We start from the raw sequence: 20670 nt of genomic DNA on the forward strand, positions 1-20670 counted from the left end.
GCTACGTTCACATTCATGCATATGTGGGTACTCTCTCTATATCTCTCTTCCACAAGGATCTATAAATAGGAACAGGTGCGTGAGAGTTGAGACACACCCCCATCAAGCATAATGAAGCCAATAACTGTCATTCTCTCAGTATTCCTCTGCTTCTTATCTCATGATCACTTCCTCTTCTTGGAGGGAGTAGGACCCTCTCTGAGCCACGCTGCTGGTGGCAGCTGGAAATTGTTGCAAGAAAGCATTGGCATTTCGGCCATGCACATGCAACTCCTCCACAACGACCGCGTCGTCATTTTCGACCGCACTGACTTCGGCAAATCCAATTTGTCACTGCCCGATGGCAAATGCCGCAACGGCACAAACGACTGCACCGCACACTCCGCCGAGTACGACGTTGCCACCAATTCCTTTCGACCCCTTATGGTCCAGACCAATGTTTGGTGCTCCTCTGGGGTTGTAACGGCTAACGGCAGTCTTGTCCAATCTGGTGGCTCTGATAACGGCGAACGTAGGGTCAGGATTTTCGAGCCCTGCACCGGTTGTGATTGGACGGAGATTGACTCTGCTTTGAACGTTCGGCGATGGTACTCAACCAATCATATTCTGCCAGATGGACGAATGATTATCATTGGTGGTCGGAGACAATTCAACTACGAGTTTTATCCAAAAACTGAGTCTTCTATGAACGTGTACAGTTTGCCTTTCCTTGTGCAGACCAATGAGCCCAAAGAAGAGAACAATTTGTACCCATTTGTTTTTCTCAACGTGGATGGTAGCTTGTTTATTTTCGCCAATAATCGAGCTATATTGTTCAATTATGTGAACAACACCATCGTCAAGACGTACCCGGTAATACCCGGTGGCGACCCGAGGTCTTATCCGAGCACCGGCTCGGCGGTGTTGCTCCCTCTGAAGAACTTATCGCAGTCTCAGTTTGTTGAAGCTGAGGTTCTGGTGTGTGGTGGAACTCCCAAAGGGTCTTATACCAATGCAAACAAGGGCACATTTGTGGAAGCTCTAAACACATGCGCTCGGATCAAAATATCCGACCCGAATCCGCAGTGGGTTGTGGAGACAATGCCCCAAGCTAGAGTTATGAGTGACATGATATTGCTTCCAAACGGTGACGTCTTGATCATCAACGGTGGAGGAGCAGGGGCTGCAGGGTGGGAAATTGGGCAGAACCCTGTTTTAAACCCAGTAGTTTACAGACCCGACAATGCAACCGGGTCACGATTCGAAGTACAAAACCCGACCACCATACCACGGATGTACCATTCCGCGGCACTATTGCTACGCGATGGTCGGGTGCTTGTTGGAGGTAGTAATCCTCATGACTTGTACCAATTCGGAAACAACGTGCTGTTTCCAACGGAGTTGAGCTTGGAGGCCTTTTATCCTTCTTATTTGGAACAACAATACACTAATTTACGACCAAAAATCATTGCACCCAAATCTCAAGTTAAGATCAAATACGCAAGAAAGCTTGTTATTCGATTTTCAGTGAGAGGAACACTTGCACCAAATTTGGTGTCAGTGACAATGGTGGCACCCTCCTTCAACACACATTCATTCTCAATGAATCAAAGATTGTTGGTTCTTGATGCTAAGAAGGTGAGAAAAATTGGGAGATCGACATTTGAAGTTGAGGTTACGACACCCTCTTCCAAGTATCTTGCGCCTTCAGGGTATTACTTGCTACATGTGGTACATCAACAAATTCCAAGCGAGGGCATTTGGGTCCAAATTCTCTGAAAAGAAAAAGAAATAAAAATATATATATATAGCTGCTTTAATTTGTGTCTTTTCTTTTCTTTTATTTAATTCATATAATTATCTCTCAATTAACATGTTTTTTTTTTTTTTTTTTGTCTATTGGAGGTGTATTAGCTATTGTATTTTCATTAAATATTGAATATGATAACGTAAGTTCTTATTGAATAATTTATGTAGGTTCCTTAGCTTTTTTCTTTTTTACACAAATATTTGTTCCTTTGTAAGTTAATTACTTGTTTATGGGTGTAGATTCATTATATTCCTTGAAATTTTATGGTGTAGGTGCGTTAAAATTTTATGATGTAGGTTCATTATATTAAGTAGATTTCTACTTATTGCATAATTCTAATTGTATTAGTGTAGATTGTTTAGAAGTTTATGAAAAATTCATATTTTGAAATTAAAAATAAATAAATGTCCAAACAATGAATTATGAGCTGTTGAACAAAATTTGTAAATAAATAAATAATATTACTCAACATAATTTCACCTAAATTCATTCAAGAAATAAAGGTTTTATTATTTTGGGTACGATCCATTCAAGGTGGAGTACATCTCTTAATTACAGTCGCTTGTCTCAAGGGAATATCATTTGATTCCAATTGCAATGAAACCAACGGATTACTTTGTGAGTGTTTGGATTTCCAATAGGTTAAAGACCCATTGAAATGGAATTTATTTACAACTGCGGTTGCACCCATATTTTAGGTTGCTTACGTACCCATTGCAGGATCAAACCACATACACGTAGTTCCAAGATTATGGAAATTAAATGGGTGGATGACCCACTTAAAAAATTTATGTAATTTGGGTAGGGTTTAGAGCCCTTGGATTTGATTTGATAAATTAATTCAGAGACTTTTGTGTATAGAACTAATTTCTAGAGAATTTGGACGGATTTGATTTGGTGCGAAATTAATTCAAAAAAACTTGTATGAATTAATTCTAAGTGAATTTGGAGAACTTTGTGAATGCGGTTGAATGTGAATTTTGCTCACATTGCCTACATACCCATGATGGGATCAAACCAGACGTAGTGCGATAAAGAATTTGACTTGGTTGGCTTTGTGCCACTTTGGAGGGTTAGTTTTGTACCAATTGAAAGAGGTGGTTTTGTATCGTTTGAGAAAAATGGTTTTGTATCAATTGAAAGAGATGTTTTGAGATTTGGAATGGAAGAAAATGTGCCCACTAATTATTTTGTATAAAATATTTATTAATTGATACATTTTATTTTTTAATGGACGAAAATAAATTTGGGAAAGAAGTTTGTTTATTTTGTACCAATTATTTTTTAATAGGCAAATTTAAATTATTAATGGGTTCTCAAAGCCTGAACAAAAACCCATTAAATTTACGGGCTTGAAGGCTTAGTTTTGGCCACTGCCCTTGTATTTATTAACCATGCAGTGAGCCCATGAGACTTGGGGTTGGCCTATAAGTTAACTTTGATGGCCTTTCCTGGACTTGGCGAACTCTACTCCCCGTTGTCCACAGCAAAACTACTGCAGTAGCCTTCTTTGGTGACTTGTAGGATTAATTGATTAAATCTCAATAGCACCCAAACTCTGCCACCTATTTCTTTTATCTTTTCCTTAGAGGGCTATACTGCTTGACTTGATTTTCTTGTCTCTTTAGCTTCATGTAAGATGGTAATGAATTGACTTTGGCCAGAGGACTAACTAGGATTGCTTTTTTTCTCTAGGCATGGCATCGGCAAAATGCAGCATCCTTTTTATTACTACCTCGAGAGAGCTTTATAAACAACAAGAAATAAGTTTTGCCCTCCTTGCTAGCGTGAGGCTTGGTGCAGCAAGACTTTTTTTTTTTTCTTCCTTTTCTTTTGGTGGAGAAGCACATTTGGCTTTTGCAGGCAGAAGTGCAGCACCTTTTTTTTATTGTGCTGTATTGTCATAGCTTCATTTATTTTGTTTTTCTCCTTTTCTTTCTTTTGCCTTTTTTTTTTTCTTTTAGCTTTCACTCTCTGTACTTTTGAGAAGCAGAGCGCTCAAGTGTATGTGATGCTTCGGTGATGCTTTTGTGGATTCATAATGAACCATGGAGCCAAAGGCCTCTCTTTTACTAAATCCCCTTTTTGTGGATTCAGCCGAATCTTTTTTTTTTTTTTGGATTCAGCCGAATCCATTTTTTTTAGGGTGGAGTTTCAGCCGAAACCAATTTTTGAAAGAGGGAGAATTCAGCGAATCCTTTCATAAACTCCCGTGGTTTCAGCCGAAACCAATTGAGAGAAAATGAAATGGAGCTTTTGTAGTTTCTGCCGAAACCAATTTGATAAAACTAAAAGAAACAAAAATTAAAGGAAGTGTCATCTACCTAACTAGCAAAGCTTTGGTGATGGCAGACGTACGTTTCTCTTCTTCCTGCAGCCTTTCGGTGTCTTTTTTTTTTCTCTCTCTCTTTTTTCAACAACTCTATTCTATTTATAAGGCTTAAATGATGATGATTGAGTCTATTTGAATTCAAAATCAAATGTCGATCTGAAAGTTTGTATTATGTTATTTATCTACCTAATTAACTTGATTAAAACTACTGTCAGTAATCGGACCCCAATTTGTATTTTATATGATCACTCAGAAACTAATCAAACAGACAAAACTCTGACGTCACAGTAGCAAAAATCTGAAGACACAGATTGACTTGTCAATAAAAAAATAACTTTTGTAAACAACACAAGTCAAACACCAAAGGATCAAGTGACATCCTATACACTCAGAGGACCCATCACAGTAGACATCTCAGTGTTATCCATAACTACAGTGGTGTGTGATTAGCTAGACAGTTCCATATGACATATAGCAATTTCAAGCATATAGCTACAGTGCATATTTGTGTTTAAAAGTTGAGTGAGTCAGTAAATATAACAATACAAAATAGAGACGAATGCACACAAGATGTTCACCCAACAAAAGCACAAAGGGTAAAAACTGAGGGTCTTTTTCAGCTAACCGGGCAATCTACTATAGAGGAGATTCAATACAAAGGGAGCATACAGTACACAAGCTCAATCACTAAGTCTTAAACTAAGTGACAGCTTCTTACCCCTATGTGCAACTTCCATAAGTAAGGCAATCGGTCATTCATGAAGAAGGCAGCTCCAACTCCAAGCTCATCAACCCATGGCACCAATTCACACCAAGCCCAGCAGATTCTTCAATATATGAACATGATATGCAAATTTGGATTCTTTAAAAATCAGCCTTCTCAAGCAAAAGACATGAAAAGGCTAATGGAGAATCCTTTATCTAAAATCTAAATGAATGTGTTTATGTATATGTGAAAAGATTTTAAACTACAATCAAACTCATTCAGATTTTAGATGAAAAACAAGTTAAGAAAATCATTTAGTTTTTGAAAATCAAAAGCATTTTCTTACTTGATAAATGATGAGCACATACCCAAAATGCCCAAGCATGAACACCCGAAAATCCCCACTGAAAATATGCTCATCAACCCCCTCAAAAAAGTCTGAACCGATCCCACATATACCCATACACCAACACACGCAATTCTCATGTTTGCTTGAGCCACGTGGAAGCCAATCAATGGCTGTCTATAAGAGACGAATAAATGACATATTCCTTTTGTCCTAGAGAGATATCTTAGTATTGCTAAGGATAGGAATGAGGAGCTGTAAAATCAAATATTGCTTTATTTTGTAAAAATCAGAAATGGAGAAGATAATGAATAGTGCTGAGGTGTGTGTGAGTGAGTGGCGTGAAAGGTAAAGATGCAATCAGATCTAATTCGGTGAGGGAAAGCAAGTCATGTGTTGTGCACATACATGTTTAGAAAAACAGAAAATGGGCTTTCAATTAAATGGGCTTTAATAAGCAAAACTCGAAATGGTCCCACTGCAGTGACTGTCACATAAGTATTAGCCACTGTACATGAAAAACATTGTTCTTTATGTTCAGTGAATGACTAGTCAAATAGACAAAAAACTGTTATTTTCCTGAAATGAATGAAGTGCAGTATACCTTGAGTCTTTGTTTATTATTGACTTCTTCAATACAATTGATATTGTCTTTAATCTAGCCTAGAGCTTGTGAGTGATTAAATAAAAATAAATACAATGGTTTTGATAAAGAAAATAGCGCAATATAACAAATTCTAGAAACTAACACGATCCCTTATTCAAATAACATGATCTGATCTTTATTTTTGAATTGGCATCTAATCCTTTCTCTTTTAAAACTCTTTTCCTCTCATTTTGAATGCATCCAAGGTGGGGTTTATATCCCCAACCATATTTTTTGAATTTTTATGATTCAACATGAACATTAAAAGTACTAAAAATTTAGAAAGTAACAACAGCAGTTAATAACCAATAATAAAGAGTCAAATAATAGCAAGGCTGACATAAGGTTGAGGGCATGAAAGAGATTTACCATCTTCTATAAGCCTTAGTGGATACACTAGATATCGTTCTAGTTTTAGGAATAATGCATGCACCTCTATGAGAGGATAACGAATAATGCCATCAGTTCTAGTTTTAGGACAAACAATATCATCCTTACTACGTGTTTTCATGGTGTGCGTGTTGACTGGAGGCAAGGCTGGGGGCGCAAGTTGCGATGCAGAAAGTAGAGGAGAGGGCAGCTCAGTCTCAGGCTTAGGAGTCGGGTCAAGGTCCTGTGGTGGGGCAGCGGCAGGAGGTGGTATAGGGAGCAGTTGAGAATCAACAGGAAAAATGTCAAAATCCACCGTAGGAGAGACCGAAGGTGCCGCACGAGTAACATATGGAAAACTTTGTTCATCAAAAACCACATGCCTTGAAACATAAACCCGGTTAGTGTTAGGATCAAGACATCGATACCCCTTATGATGCAAGCTATAATTGATAAATACACATTCAAGGAAACATTTCATCAACTTATTTAAGACATAAGCCCCCAAGTGAGGGTAACACGCACAACCAAACACCTTAAGATGAGAGTAAGATGGTAGACGATTATATAAGAGAGAAAAAGGACAAGACCAATTTAAAAGAGGTGTAGGAAGAAGACTAATTAAATGGACAGCCGTGAGGGCCGCCTCGACCCACAAAGAAAGAGAGGCATGTGACAAGGACAAGAGAATCCGAGTCATTGTGGCAATGTGTTTGTGCTTACGCTTCGCAAGACCATTTTGTTGCAGAGTATGAGGACAAGAGCTAGAGATGATGTTGGATTCCTAAGGAATGACAAAAATCAATAAATTGATGGTTAACATATTCAGTGCCACCATCACTTTGGAAAAACTTAACAGAAGAATTAAAAAGATTTTGAACCACATCAATAAAGGTTTTGAAATGACCAAAAACTTCGGACTTCCTGCGCATGGGATATATCCAAGAGTAGTGAGAATAATCATCAGTAAATAAGACATAGTAATGAAACCAGAAATAGAGGAAATATGAGACATCCATACATCACCATGAATTAAATAAAAGAGAGATAACACTCGTTTATTATTAATTGCAAAGGGAAGTTGACTAGATTTTCCAAGGGCACAATGCTTACAAAAATAACGCCTAGCACTAGAAAGACCTAAATGAGAACCTAAGCGACTAAGGATAGGATGAGATAGATGCCCGAGATGCTTGTGCCAAAGATCCGAGGATTGGGCGGCAAAAGCTTGAGGCAACGACTCAGAAATGGAGTAAAGGCCATCTTTACATATATGGGCCCTGAAAAAGAGGCAAACCAGAATGTAAGTCAAAAATCTAAAAACCAAAGGGATGAAACGTAAAAACTAATAGAGTTATCTTTTGTGAATTTTGCAACTGACAAAAGATTTTTATAAAAAGAGGGGACATGAAAAATATTATTAAGACGAAAAGATTGAGAACCAAGGTGGAGAGATGTGTTACCAGCGTGGGCTATGTTCATAGAATCACTGTTACCCAAGAAGACTCTATTATTACCATTATAAGGTTGGGGATTCGGTAGAGCATTGTTGGGGTCATATGGTGGTTGGCACCAGTGTCTGGAATCCAACTCATCTCCGGGAAAGAAGGAGGTGGAAAAGCCATGTGTGCGCCAGCAAAGGGAGTAGTGAAAGAATCAGGTCCATGATAACGATGCGGACAACTATTGGTACCATGCTGAGGGGAATTGCAGTTGTAGCACCACACAGGTGGAGAAGAACCCAAGATACTAGCACCATAACCAAGAGGACTCACCCATTGACCATGATAAACCTGAGCAAGATCATAAGAGGAAGGACCAGCAACCTATTGAAAACATAAGAGCAAGATCATAAGAGCAAGATCATTATAAAAACATTTAAATTGACCCGAAATCAATTAGAAATTTATTGAAAAACTCAATATATATATATGGAGGTGATTTTCGTACTCCTCTTTTTTTTTTTTTCATTTGCACTATTTCTTATATTTTTAAATGTTTGTACCTATTTTTATTATTTATTTTCCACATATACCTTTTAGCTTTTAATTATAGAATGTCACCTATGCAACATTAAATCCTACACATTTAATTTTTTAAAACTGTCAATAATATATCTATTTCTATAACTCTCTTTTAAAAAGGAAGAAAAACTTATGTAATTCTCTACACTTCTGTCCGTCTTCATGATATAGTACATATTTTCTTTCTTATTAAGCTGTCATGTGACATTCATTTTTTGAAAAATCAAATATGCTACAAATAAGTAGTGGTTGCTTAATTGGCATGAGAACTTTTTTTTTTTTTTTTTTTTACGGAGTCAAAAGACTCAAGAATGAGGGAGTGGACTAATTGAAAACCCCAATTAATTTCATAACACAAATTCACCATCAAAAGAAAAAGATACATAAATCATGACCCTCATGAAGAAAACGAAAAAAAATATGACAGACTAAATATTTTCCTAATAAAGTATAAAATAATAATTGAAAGCACGTACAAGACTGGTTCACAAAAGAAAAAAAAAATGGCATAGAAGGCAAAGAGATACAATATGAAGAAGAAACGACGAGGGGGATAAAAAATTACTTATTTTTATTTTTTTAATAAGTATGAGATAATTTAAGAAAAAATAATCATTACTGAAAGATAATTAAAAAAAAAAATTCAACAGTCATAAAGAGTAAATTTAGAAATATATATAATAAAAATTTACAAAATACATTAAAAAAGGAGATGAAGTGCAAAAGAAAAGAGGAGTGCAAAAATCGTCTCCCTATATATATATATAGTGTATGATAAGATCACATTTTCAAATGTGAGGTATGCGCGCTCACTTAATATATACAGCCTGGCCTTATAAATACTAACCTCTTGACACGTATTCTGTACGTGTCAATTGGTATTTTGACTGTATTTTTTTTATATTTTGTTATTAATTTTATAACTGTCAACAATTATTTGATATCTCCATGTTTTAAGGTAGTAGACTGTTTTTTTTTTTAATTGTTGTATTTTACAACTATGTCTTTATTTATTAGTTTTTTTTATGAGACTATTTGTTGAATGAAAGATAATTTAGGTAATCTCATTTTTTACGAAGTCTGTAATACTAAACTCTTTCTCTAACTTTATCATAGCACAAATAAAATGTTTTAAGCTTTCCTATTGCGGTGGTCGATCGTCCACCGATGGATTAGCACCTATATCCCTAATGAACTTTCGAAACTTGGAGAAAAATTAAATCTATTGTATGGGATATGATCTATACATGCAAACCAACAAAACTGTTGGGCAGCTGGCAATGCAATAGTAGGAGTAGGACCCCTCAGTTAATAAATTAGTTTTGGTTGTGGTATAGGTAGAGTGGTAGTAGCTTCACTTTATTATCGAGTAATGTTATGAAGATCATATTTTTGCACTAGTAACTTCTTTAGGTGAAACTCTTTAAAATCACATCTTTAATAGATTATACACAATATAGTACTAAAATAATGTATCCTAACATTATTGGTTGTTATCATATCTATTAAATTATGGAAGTAGAAATAAAGATAGAAGATGTAGCCGCAAAGAGTTTGAAGGAACTTTATGCTGTTCACATTGTCATGTTGACTATCTCAATCTCCTTTGTCTCGTGACCCACCTCACATGTCCACAGACACGATGATGATTTGTAGCTTTTTTATCAAATCTTTTGTAGATTCGTAATATTCTATTTTTGACACAAACTTTAACTCAAATGTTTAATAGAGTTCATTTTGTATAAAATTCTAATAATTTAAATTTTTTTTTTTTTTTTGAGTTTTATTAAAATATCATTCTTATAAAAAATTAAAAAAAAATTATTTATTTATAAAAATTAAATGGTCAATAAAATAAATATTTAAAATATTGACTATCTAATCTTATATGATACATTGTTTCTGATTTACCATCTTTTTTGGAACAGTAGTGCTAGATATACTACATTTTTATACCATAATTTCATACCAACTTATGTAACAACTTACATGACATTCATACATTGGATATTAAAAAATAAAAAGAAAAACTCTGTCTAATAAAGTAATGACACATGATATAGTATAAAAATGTGGTATAAAAATGTGATAAATATAGCATTGTTTTTTTTTTGGAAAGATGATCCTTTAATGCAAACTTAAAAAATAAACGTTTCGAATCGTTGAAATACTATATGGAATGATAAAATTTTGTATAAAAAAAAATGTCATGCCGTACAAAATATACTGAGACACATGGCATACCATATAGACGTCCTTCCTTACGTCACTGGGTCTTATCCGCATGTGAAATTACGAATTTGGCCCATGGTCGGTTTTATTCAATTCCCAAGCTAGCAAGCGGACATGGATAGTTTGGATTTGCCCTTTACACTCTGTCACTGATCGACTGTGTCCGACTGATAACTCGTGCTTTATTATGCACGTGATCATTCGTTGTTTAGCCAAAATAATTGTGACCCATATCATTTTCATGCTACGTGCCTTTGTCATGTTCTTCAACTGCAGAAGTAGCCATGCTTGCTGAGAGTACTCTCCTTTGCCCTTGTTAATAGTTTGGAGCTGTGTTGGAGATTTGAATTATTTGCTATACTTGTTCCAATCTTAGTCATATGTTATAATTTTTTTTTTTTTTTTTTTTTTTTCAGATGAAGTCATATGTTATAAATTTAAACTATTAGAATTTAAACTTAAGTAAAAACAAACAGAAAATTCAAACTTTTGGCCGATCGGTCATTATATGAAACAAATTTTTCTTTAATTAAATCTATTATATATTTGGATGTGTTGGTAAATTGATAATACGGTTGCTTAAACATGAGTTGCTACATGCCTACATGGATCACAATAAATTTTGTTTTTGGTCGGTATGGATCACAATATTGTTGTACCACACTAATAAAGGTGGTCATAATTATATAGGTGCGTTCCACCTTTATATATCAATGATGTGATAGTGTGGTATATCATGTGGCCGGTCTAAATAGTTTTTAGGAAAATGGGAGGATATTTATAGGTCCCAAACAGAGGTCCCTTATACTACCACAAGCATATATATATATATATATATATATATATATATATATAAAGTGCTATAGGCATTTTTGACACAATATGAGTTTAGCAAAACAAAGTGCTTTGTGATACATAAGATTAAGGAAATCCAGGCCTTACATGACAGAGAATACAAAGATAATTTAACTTTACGAGCCTGCCTATATATGATCGATTGAGAGTCTATCGGTCGACCAACTACTCATACAACTTTATTGACAAACAAGCTTTCCATATATGTCACAGGCAATATTCAAGGGTTATCTAATTCTCAGTTTCAGTCTCAGCAGATCCAGGTCCTCGTTTGCCATGTCCTCCATGTCCACCATGTCCACCGTGGCCACCGTGGCCTCCGTGTCCACCGTGTCCTCCGTGTCCATCCTTTTCTACATTCTCCTCTCCTCCGTGTCCTCCATGCCCTCCATGTCCACCGTGTCCTCCATGCCCTCCATGTCCACCGTGTCCTCCATGTCCACCGTGTCCTCCATGTCCATCTCTTTCTACGCTCTCCTCTACAAAAATAATATACGAAGAAGTTACTAAAAAAGTGATATAAGTAGAAAAGTACTATATGTATTTCACTTAAGAATGTGATATTTACTTCACAAAAAGATAAAAGGAATGTGAGAATAGTCAGTTATTCTCCATACATTTTCTTGTTGTTTTGCAATACCAATTATACTTGCATATATATATATATATATATGTTAATATTTTTATAAGATAACTATGAATTTGAGTCGTACGTTGAATTAAGAGTAAACTAAATTATACAATCTTGCAAGAAAACATGTATGTATGTACTATGTACATATACATTCTAAATTCGTAGCATGCATGCTAATTATTGTCATCATCACTCATCATGCGTCATGCAGTACCTTAGAATATGCTTAAATTCAGAAATAATCACTACAAGAATATAAGAGATATATATATATATATATTAGTTAAGAATGCGAGAAATTAACTCACGGGTTAGAGTAGTAGTCTCAGCCAGCTCACGGGCTAAGACCTCAGAGGAGCAGAGGAGGACAACAAAGACAATGCCAAGAAGAAGAAAAGTCTTTGAGGATGCCATTTTTTGCTTAAGTAATCAACACAATGTATATGGAAAAGGTAAGAGGCGATTGTTGGGTGAAGATAATGTGGCCTGGTTCTCTCTATTTATAGACCAGTGTGGTGAGAGAGAGAGAGAGAGAGAGAGAGAGAGAGAGAGAGAGAGAGATTTGTGGACAGCATTGAAACTTTTAGACTTTATCAAACACGCTTTATTTGGTTTTGATTCATTATAGGTTGATAATTGATAGGACTTAGAGTGCAGTAAGTAAGAAGTGTAGTCCACAAAGTCAAGCTCTGCTTAGCTGGTGGGACACTGAATTTGATTTGGGTTATAGTTGTTAATAAGTTGTTTTAATGGTGATTATGCACATTGATTAGCTAACAACTAAGTCAAAAGTTGCCAGTCTTATCTTTGGAAGGATGTGGCGAATGGGCTGAAAATTAAGCCAAATATCACATCTAACCCGTGAGTTAATTTCTCGCCTTCTTAACTAATATATTTCTCTCAAAATTGATATAAGGCTAAACTGTCTCTGTAAATATTGCTAGTCTTACCGTAGACTTCCCTTGTACTGATTTTATCATATTTTTCACAAACCAAATAGATATTGTATTATTATCTTTACTTAAATTTTGAATTAAAAAACCAAATTACTGTAGGACTTTCGCCTTCCTTTTTCTCAAGCCCACATGTTTTCTTTTTACTTCTTTACTCAATGTTTGGTCATTTGATGGTGGAATTTGAATTTGAATCTGAATCAAACACTGCCGACTAACCCTTGACTAATAGGATGTTTGAAATAATAAAGGAGTGAGTGACAAACAAAATGAAAGAACAACTTGTACCCAAAAAGCAAAAAATGAAAGGAAATAAACTACGACGACAAAGCATGAGGAAGCGTTTGAGACCCAGGCCCAACTACTATTATTCAAACAAATTAAATACTATAGGTGATCAAGCACTCCTCACAATGCTCATCGATCAGGGCAAGTCCAATGCAACATGTGTTTCTTAAGTTGTATTTGATATTGAGGGGATGCTTAGGAATGGAGATGCTTATGATTATGAGGAAGTCTAGAGGGGGAGATATCATGAGAGGGATTAGGAGAGAGATCAAACAGTGAAGATGGTTCACTGGCTTTCCCTACAACTAACATGGGTACAATAGAAACTAGTACAATTACCACCACAAGTTTGGCTTTCTAAGGTGATATCAGTTCCCATGTAATTTCTGTGATTTTTTTTTTCTCTTTTTTATTATTCTTCTTTGTTTTTTTTAGTTTTTGAGTCTTTTTAGCCTACCAAGTTACTTCTTGTTTACCAACCCATTTATCTGTTGCCACATATTGAAAACTCACATAGTGGTACAATTAAAATGTACCAAACCACGTGTTGGTACATTTTAAAATGTACCAATTCACGTATTAGTACAATTAAAATGTGTCAAATTTATGTGTTTGTACAACTAAAATGTACCAACCCGCTTGGTACAATTGAAATGTACAAAACGATGTATCTAAACTTAGGCCGAATGCTCAGACATCTATATATATATATATTTAATTAGTATATATATATGCACACATATTTTACCTTAGATGTATCATAATATCACATTGTGGAACTTAAATTTTAAAATTCAAATCTCATAAATTTTATAAACTTAATCCTTTAAATTGTGGAACTTAAATTTTTTAACTTGTAAGATTTCTATGTCATGAATTATCCGTTTAAAATATATTAATAATAAAATGGGCAAGTTTGGAATACAAAAATCTTACATGGCATAAAAGGACTTGATTAAGGCCCCGTTTGGGATTGCGGTGAAGCACCCAAAAACTGTTGTGAATGACAATTCTCAATCACCTACAGCAGTTTTGGTGTTTAGTAAAAAAATAAAAATTGTTTTCCCCCAGAATTCTCAACTCCCTACAGCAAAAACAAAAAGCAGGTTTCTAGGTGCTTTTGAAAACTGCAGTGAATTACAATAACAATGAATATTTTATTTTACCCATACTACCCTTATTGATTTCTATAATTTTTTATTTGTTTATTTTAAATTAAAAAATATGTCCATTGTTAGTTATATTTTATATTGTAATAATTAATTATGATATTTTATTTGTACGATTAAAATTATAATATACTTAAAAAAATAATAGGAATACTTATTTAATAATGTTGTTCTTAAAAAAATTAATGCTAATAAAAATTTGTAGCCACAAATTCAAAAAATAAGTAAGAAAACATTTAGTTTTGCCAAACAAATAAGTGAAAGACACTTTCAGCATCATGTCCATTTTAGTAATTATACACAGTCACAGCACTTTTGACATTAACATTTACCAAACACTTTGATACTGTTTTTTGCACTCATAGCACTTTTGAAAACATAGTTTACCAAACACTCAACTGCTTTACTTTACTACTGACTTTACTTCACAGTTATTTTACTTCACAGCTGTTTTTTCTCACAGTAATACCAAACTGGCCTTAAATCTCTAAATCACTACTGATGTTAGTGTAAGAATGACTCATAAAATGGATTGGACTCTAAATCTCTCTTTAATAAATTAGAAAGAGATGAAAAAGAAGAGAGACATGAGAGAGAGAGAGAGTAGTGGGTAGTTAATTAGTGACTGAATTAGTTATTTTTATTTTATTTAAATTATTTTTTATTTTTAACCTCTTCAAATAAAGTTTTTTTTTAATAGTTTTGTTTAGTATAGGGTATTTTAGGGAAACTAAAATTTGGTGAAACGTGTATAATAACGAACCCTCTTTCTAGAATTTTATGATAGTATAGATAGATAGATATCCTTTATGGGACATAATAAATTATCTCGTGTTTTGAGAAAGTTTTTTTAAATTTTTTTTATTATCATTGAATTATGAGTGCCTTCACAACATTTAAATTTAACCACAACCACCTTTATTCTTCTTCTTCATTTGCAGACCACCTTCCAGAAAAGCAATAGATATACACACCAATAAAAGGACGAACTTCATATACAAATTGGTACATCAAATTTAAGAATTTCCGCAACTGAAATTACAATTGAACTAAAACTGTAGCTACAAAAAATAAATAAATTTGCAAAATCAATTATAGATATTGATTTCAATGCAATCAGCTACAAATCTGTGAAATAGAGGTAAATATCGATCTGCAAAATTAGAAATAAAAAAATTGAAATCAAACTAAAACTAAAATTGTAGCTACAACAAAAATAAATCTACAAAATCGATTATAGAGATTGATTATAATGCAATCAACTACAAATCCTAGTGTGAAATAAAGGTAAATATCAATATGTAAAATTGGAAATCAAACTGAAAATGCAAACTGAAACTGTAGATAAAGTAAAAATAAATCTGCAAAATCAATTTCAATGCAATCAGTTACAAATCTGAGGGTGAAATCGAGGTAAATATCGATTCACAAATTTGGAAATCAAGATCGAAATTAAAAAAACAATCAAAATAAAAAACGAAAAAAGAAAAAGAAATTAATCATAATTTAAAGCCAAACATACCTTAAAACTCAATGATTGATAAAGAACAAGATCGAATCACGAAATTGAAGAAGATCGAATTACGAAATCAAAGAAGATCAATGAGCGAAATCACCGAAGAGAAATTGAGAAGAAAGAAGAAGATCGATGTGCGAAATCGAAGAAGATTGATGTGCAAAATCGAAGAAGATCGACATACGAAATCAAAGAAGACCATTGTGCGAAATCATCGAAGAGAATGGAGAAGAGAGAAGAAGATCGCAACAAGCTTGAAGACTTATGGTTCTGGGAGGCACATGAGTCTGAACACTGTGTTGAATATTGTGCATGGCAAGCGGGTTAGGTGACTAACCTAATTGTTTAAAATTTAATTTTATTACACATTTTCAGGATAAAGGGTATGCCTATCATGCATCCTAAATTAATTATTTCTTGAATTATCTTAACCCAATAATATAGTTCTTTTGTCGTATAATATACATAGAAAATATTCATACAAGGTATATTTTTGTTCATAATATTATGTTTATTAGTTTGTGTATATAAAACATAATTTTTAAAATTATGTTTGGATTGTTCGTCGACAATACATTATGCAATGTAAATTAATTTTATATATATATATATGTGCATGTGTGTGTGTGTTATATATTTGGATGCTTTGGTAGTAAGAGTTGCTTACACATGATCGAGTTACATCATGTATCACAATATTCTCCTTTTTTCTTTTTCTTTTTTTGTCCGAATGGATCACAATATTCTTGTACCAGACTAATAAAGGTGATCTTAATTGCATGGGTGCGTTCAATCTTTATATATCAATGATGCGGTAGTACGTGTAACGTATCATAAGAAAGTGGTCCAAATTAGTTCTTATATTTTGGAATGAGTATGAAGGAAATATGGATGATAGGTTCCAAATAGAAGTCCCTTATAGTTACAGTACACAATATGATGAACTAGAAAATTAAAGCGCACTCGATCTGATACATAACATATAGGAAATCCAAGGCTTACATGACAGAGAATACAAAGATAATTAAACTTTAAAAGCTGCCTATATATGATCGATTGAGAGTTTATCCATTGACTACTCAACCAATTATACAAGTTTATTGATAAACAAGCTTCCATATACGACTCCTCTTACAATTGCCTGCAATATGTGTCACAGGCAATATTGAACAGTTTATCTAATTCTCTGTTTCAGTCTCAGTGGTTCCAGCTCCAGCTTTACCGTGTCCTCCGTGATGTCCTCCGCCATGATGTCCTCCATGTCCATCTAGTTCTGTACTCTCTTCTCCTCCATGATGTCCTCCTCCATGATGTCCTCCGCCATGGTGTCCTCCATGTCCATCTAGTTCTGCACTCTCTTCTCCTCCATGATGTCCTCCGCCATGGTGTCCTCCATGTCCATCTAGTTCTGTACTCTCTTCTCCTCCATGATGTCCTCCTCCATGATGTCCTCCGCCATGGTGTCCTCCATGTCCATCTAGTTCTGCACTCTCTTCTCCTCCATGATGTCCTCCTCCATGATGTCCTCCGCCATGATGTCCTCCGTGTCCATCTAGTTCTGCACTCTCCTCTCCTCCGTGTCCTCCGTGATGTCCTCCATGTCCTCCGTGTCCATCCTTTTCTACACTCTCTTCTGAAAAAAAAGAATGATATACGTAAATAAAATGAGAAAAACAGTACTATATATAGGTATCAGGTATATATGTCACTTGAGATACTGAAAAGGATTTTTTTTTTTTTTTTTTTATAAGATTTAATATTTTTGGGTATAGATTACCATTCAAAATTAAATTTTAGGATAATTTTAACTGAGAAACGGGTCTCTATATACGATTTTATATTCTAAGATATTAAATTCTCTCGAAATAAGATTCATAAAAAATTCGTGTCCATTCTTTAATAACAATTAAAAGTACTCCTACAGAGAGCTATTAATATATCTTGCATGGAAACATGAACACGTATATTTATGTATATTCTAAATTCATAGCATGCTAATTATTGTCATGCACCTTAGAATGTGCTTAAATTCACAAATTACTACAGGAATACAAGAAATAAATATATACATATACATTGGTTAAGAAGGCGAGAAATTAACTCACGGGTTAGAGTAGTAGTCTCAGCCAGCTCACGGGCTGAGACCTCGAAGGAGATGAGGAGAACAGCAACAACAAGGCCAAGAAGAAGAAAAGTCTTTGTGAATGCCATATTTTTGCTTATAACAACACAATGTATATATGGATTGATCAAGGTAAAGAGGTGATTACTGAGTGAACATAATGTGGCTTGGCTCTCTCTATTTATAGGCCTTTAAAGATTGGGGGAGGGAGAGAGAGAGAGAGAGAGAGCATTGAAACTTTATGAAACATGCTTCTTTTTGTTTTGATGCATGATAGGTTTTTTTTTTATCAGTCTGATGCATGATAGGTTGATACTTGATAGGAGTGCGCGCAGTAAGTAAAGTGTAGTCCACAATGTCAAGCTTTGCTTGGCAGGTGGGACCACGTACAAAATTTGCTCCAACTTTTTAAAAGAAAATGGTGTAATTATCCAAGAATTTGATTTGGGTATTATTATTATTATTTTTTTTTTTTTGGCCAATGATTTGGGTATAGTTGCTAGTAGTAACTTGTTATAGTGTGATGATGCACATTAACTAGCAACTACGTCAAAATTTGCCAGACTCATCCTTCAAAGGATGTGGCGAATGGGCTGAAAATTAGGTATATGGTGTGGATAATAACTTACATGTTCCTATAACATGTGTTATCCCAATTAGAGAGAGAGAGGAAGAGAGAAAGAGAGTGAGAGAGATAGAGAGAGAAGAGGGGAGGGGATAGCAAGTGGCATCCTTGCTGTTGCAGGTAAGTTCTTTTCTATGGTGTGATATGGCAGTGCATGAGAAAATTTTTCCAATAGAGGTTGACTTGTACAACATCCTAATAGATAAAAATTTTCTTGAAATTAGAGAAATTTTTATGTGATAAAGTATAAAAGCATGAGTGTCATCATGTTATTAGATTGAGATACCAAGTCATCTTTATCCCTATATATTGTAGGAAAATTTTTCTCGGTGGTGCATATCACACTATATAGTGATTATGAAAGTTCTTGTTTTATTCTCAACTAGCCCCTTAATTGACACGTGTATCAATAGGCTTTTTCATCATAAAATTGCAACTTTTTGTTTAATGTTAACTCACAAGAAAATTTTATTATTTTAACTTCAATTATTTGTTTAGTATTTCTTTTCTAAAACACTAACCGGTAGATAGATGGATAACTTAACTTTTTATATCATAATCCCTAACTTATCTATTTGTAATAATATAAATATTGTTTAGTTAATTTTTTTTTCTTGGGGCTTGTGTGTGTTATAGTGGTTTGATTTAGAAGGAGAGTAGTGAGTTAGTACTATTTAATTTAAATTTTTTTTTTAGGCCAAATGACATTTTTGGTCACTGTATTTTACGAAATTTCCACTTTGGTCTGTACTTCTATTTTTGACAAATTTTGGTCATGTACTTTCTATATGATATATAACAATTAATTCCAAATAGTTAATTTTAAATTGTTAACGGAAAATCTGACGTGGAAGCACGTGCTTCGCACATGGGTGACATTTCGAATCTTTTAGTCTACTTAGATGCTTATTTAAGCTCCTATTCGTTATTTAACATATTAAGTTTGACGTTAAAATTTATTATTTTTCCTTATTGATTGCGTATAGGGGTAGGTATGGGTTTACATAGGCATCCAAGTGGAGTAATATGTCTAAAATGTCACTCACGTACAATGCACGTTGAATTTTCCATCATCAATTTAAACAAGATTAATGATTTGGACTTAATTAATTGCTATCATATTGAAAGCACATGACTAAAATTGCCAAAATTAAAAGAACAGGACCAACGTGGAAATTTCATGAAAGTACAGGGACCAAAAGTGTCATTTGGCCTTTTTTTTAAATGATGGTTTTACTGTTTTGCCCTTTATTAAATTATGGGAAAAGTTTTCAAAAAAGACTTAAACTTTGACCTACGTGTCAGATCAAGATGCGTACGTATTATGAGTTGTATAAATGATGAATTTATACAAGTAGAATAATGAATTTACCGCTGAAAAAGTGATTACGTGCTGTTGGACAAAATTTGCAAACCGAATTGATGGAAGTCGTATATTGGCATCGAAAGTAAAGTTGAGGAGGCAGATTGGTATAACCCATAATTCATATCCTGAATTGACACAAGGGTCAAAGTTTAAGTCCTTTTTGAAAAATTTTCCCTTAAATTATTTTGCTGTAGTATTTTTTTAATAGGAGGGTGTTTTGGGAGTTTATGAAAATTTCATTTAAGAGGGGAGTTTGCTTTATATATATATATAGATTAAATAGTTAATGATTATTTGATTTAGTGGATGACATTTAGTTTCTTAGTGTCAGAGTAGGTTATGAGTTCAAATCGCATGAAAGCTAATTAATTAGTAAAAAAAAAAATATGAAAAGGTAAAAAAAGATTAACCCTACAGTCTTATGTTATACAATTACTATTTTTACTCTTTGAATGAGAGAAATGACATTTTCTTATCTAAAAGTATAGAATGATAACAAACAGTAGACTTAATTATACTAACAATCCGTGAACTTTATCCCGAGTCTCAATTGAGTGCACGAACTTTACTTTTAGATTCTTGAGTCCATAAAATTTTCCATGTTACTTACTTCAATCTGCTCTGCAATTTTATTTTTTTCAATTTTCGTCATATATTTGCATGTGATATGCACATGGACTTTAAAATTTAACATTTTT

At 34.0% G+C, this 20670-nt stretch overlaps 1 protein-coding gene and 1 pseudogene across 1 annotated transcript; one reads left to right on the forward strand and one right to left on the reverse strand.

Moving 5' to 3' along the window:
* Window positions 1-243: 243 nt before the first annotated feature.
* Window positions 244-1758, forward strand: LOC147299261 (aldehyde oxidase GLOX1 pseudogene; annotated as a pseudogene).
* A 9573-nt stretch (window positions 1759-11331) lies between these two features.
* LOC147299262 (uncharacterized) lies at window positions 11332-18116 on the reverse strand. The gene is made up of 3 exons (XM_086229886.1): window positions 17965-18116; window positions 17043-17492; window positions 11332-11778 (listed from the first exon to the last, which is right to left on the reverse strand). Exons 1-3 carry the CDS (start codon window positions 18068-18070, stop codon window positions 11531-11533), a joined length of 804 nt encoding a protein of 267 aa, XP_086086012.1. The 5' UTR covers window positions 18071-18116; the 3' UTR covers window positions 11332-11530.
* Between the last annotated feature and the right edge of the window lie 2554 nt (window positions 18117-20670).

This window comes from Dryas octopetala, chromosome 1 (assembly GCF_963921425.1).
Source record: "Dryas octopetala chromosome 1, drDryOcto1.1, whole genome shotgun sequence".
Lineage (NCBI taxonomy): Eukaryota > Viridiplantae > Streptophyta > Magnoliopsida > Rosales > Rosaceae > Dryas > Dryas octopetala.

What these genes read in the sequence shown, in the direction of transcription:
- LOC147299262 (XM_086229886.1), bottom strand. Translation starts at nt 18,070, where the DNA reads ATGGCATTCACAAAGACTTTTCTTCTTCTTGGCCTTGTTGTTGCTGTT. An exon ending in TGAGACTACTACTCTAACCC is followed by an intron (nt 17,493 to 17,964) that starts GTGAGTTAATTT and finishes CTTTTTTTTCAG; the next exon opens with AAGAGAGTGTAGAAAAGGAT. An exon ending in CACTGAGACTGAAACAGAGA is followed by an intron (nt 11,779 to 17,042) that starts ATTAGATAAACT and finishes TTATTTTTGTAG; the next exon opens with AGGAGAGCGTAGAAAGAGAT.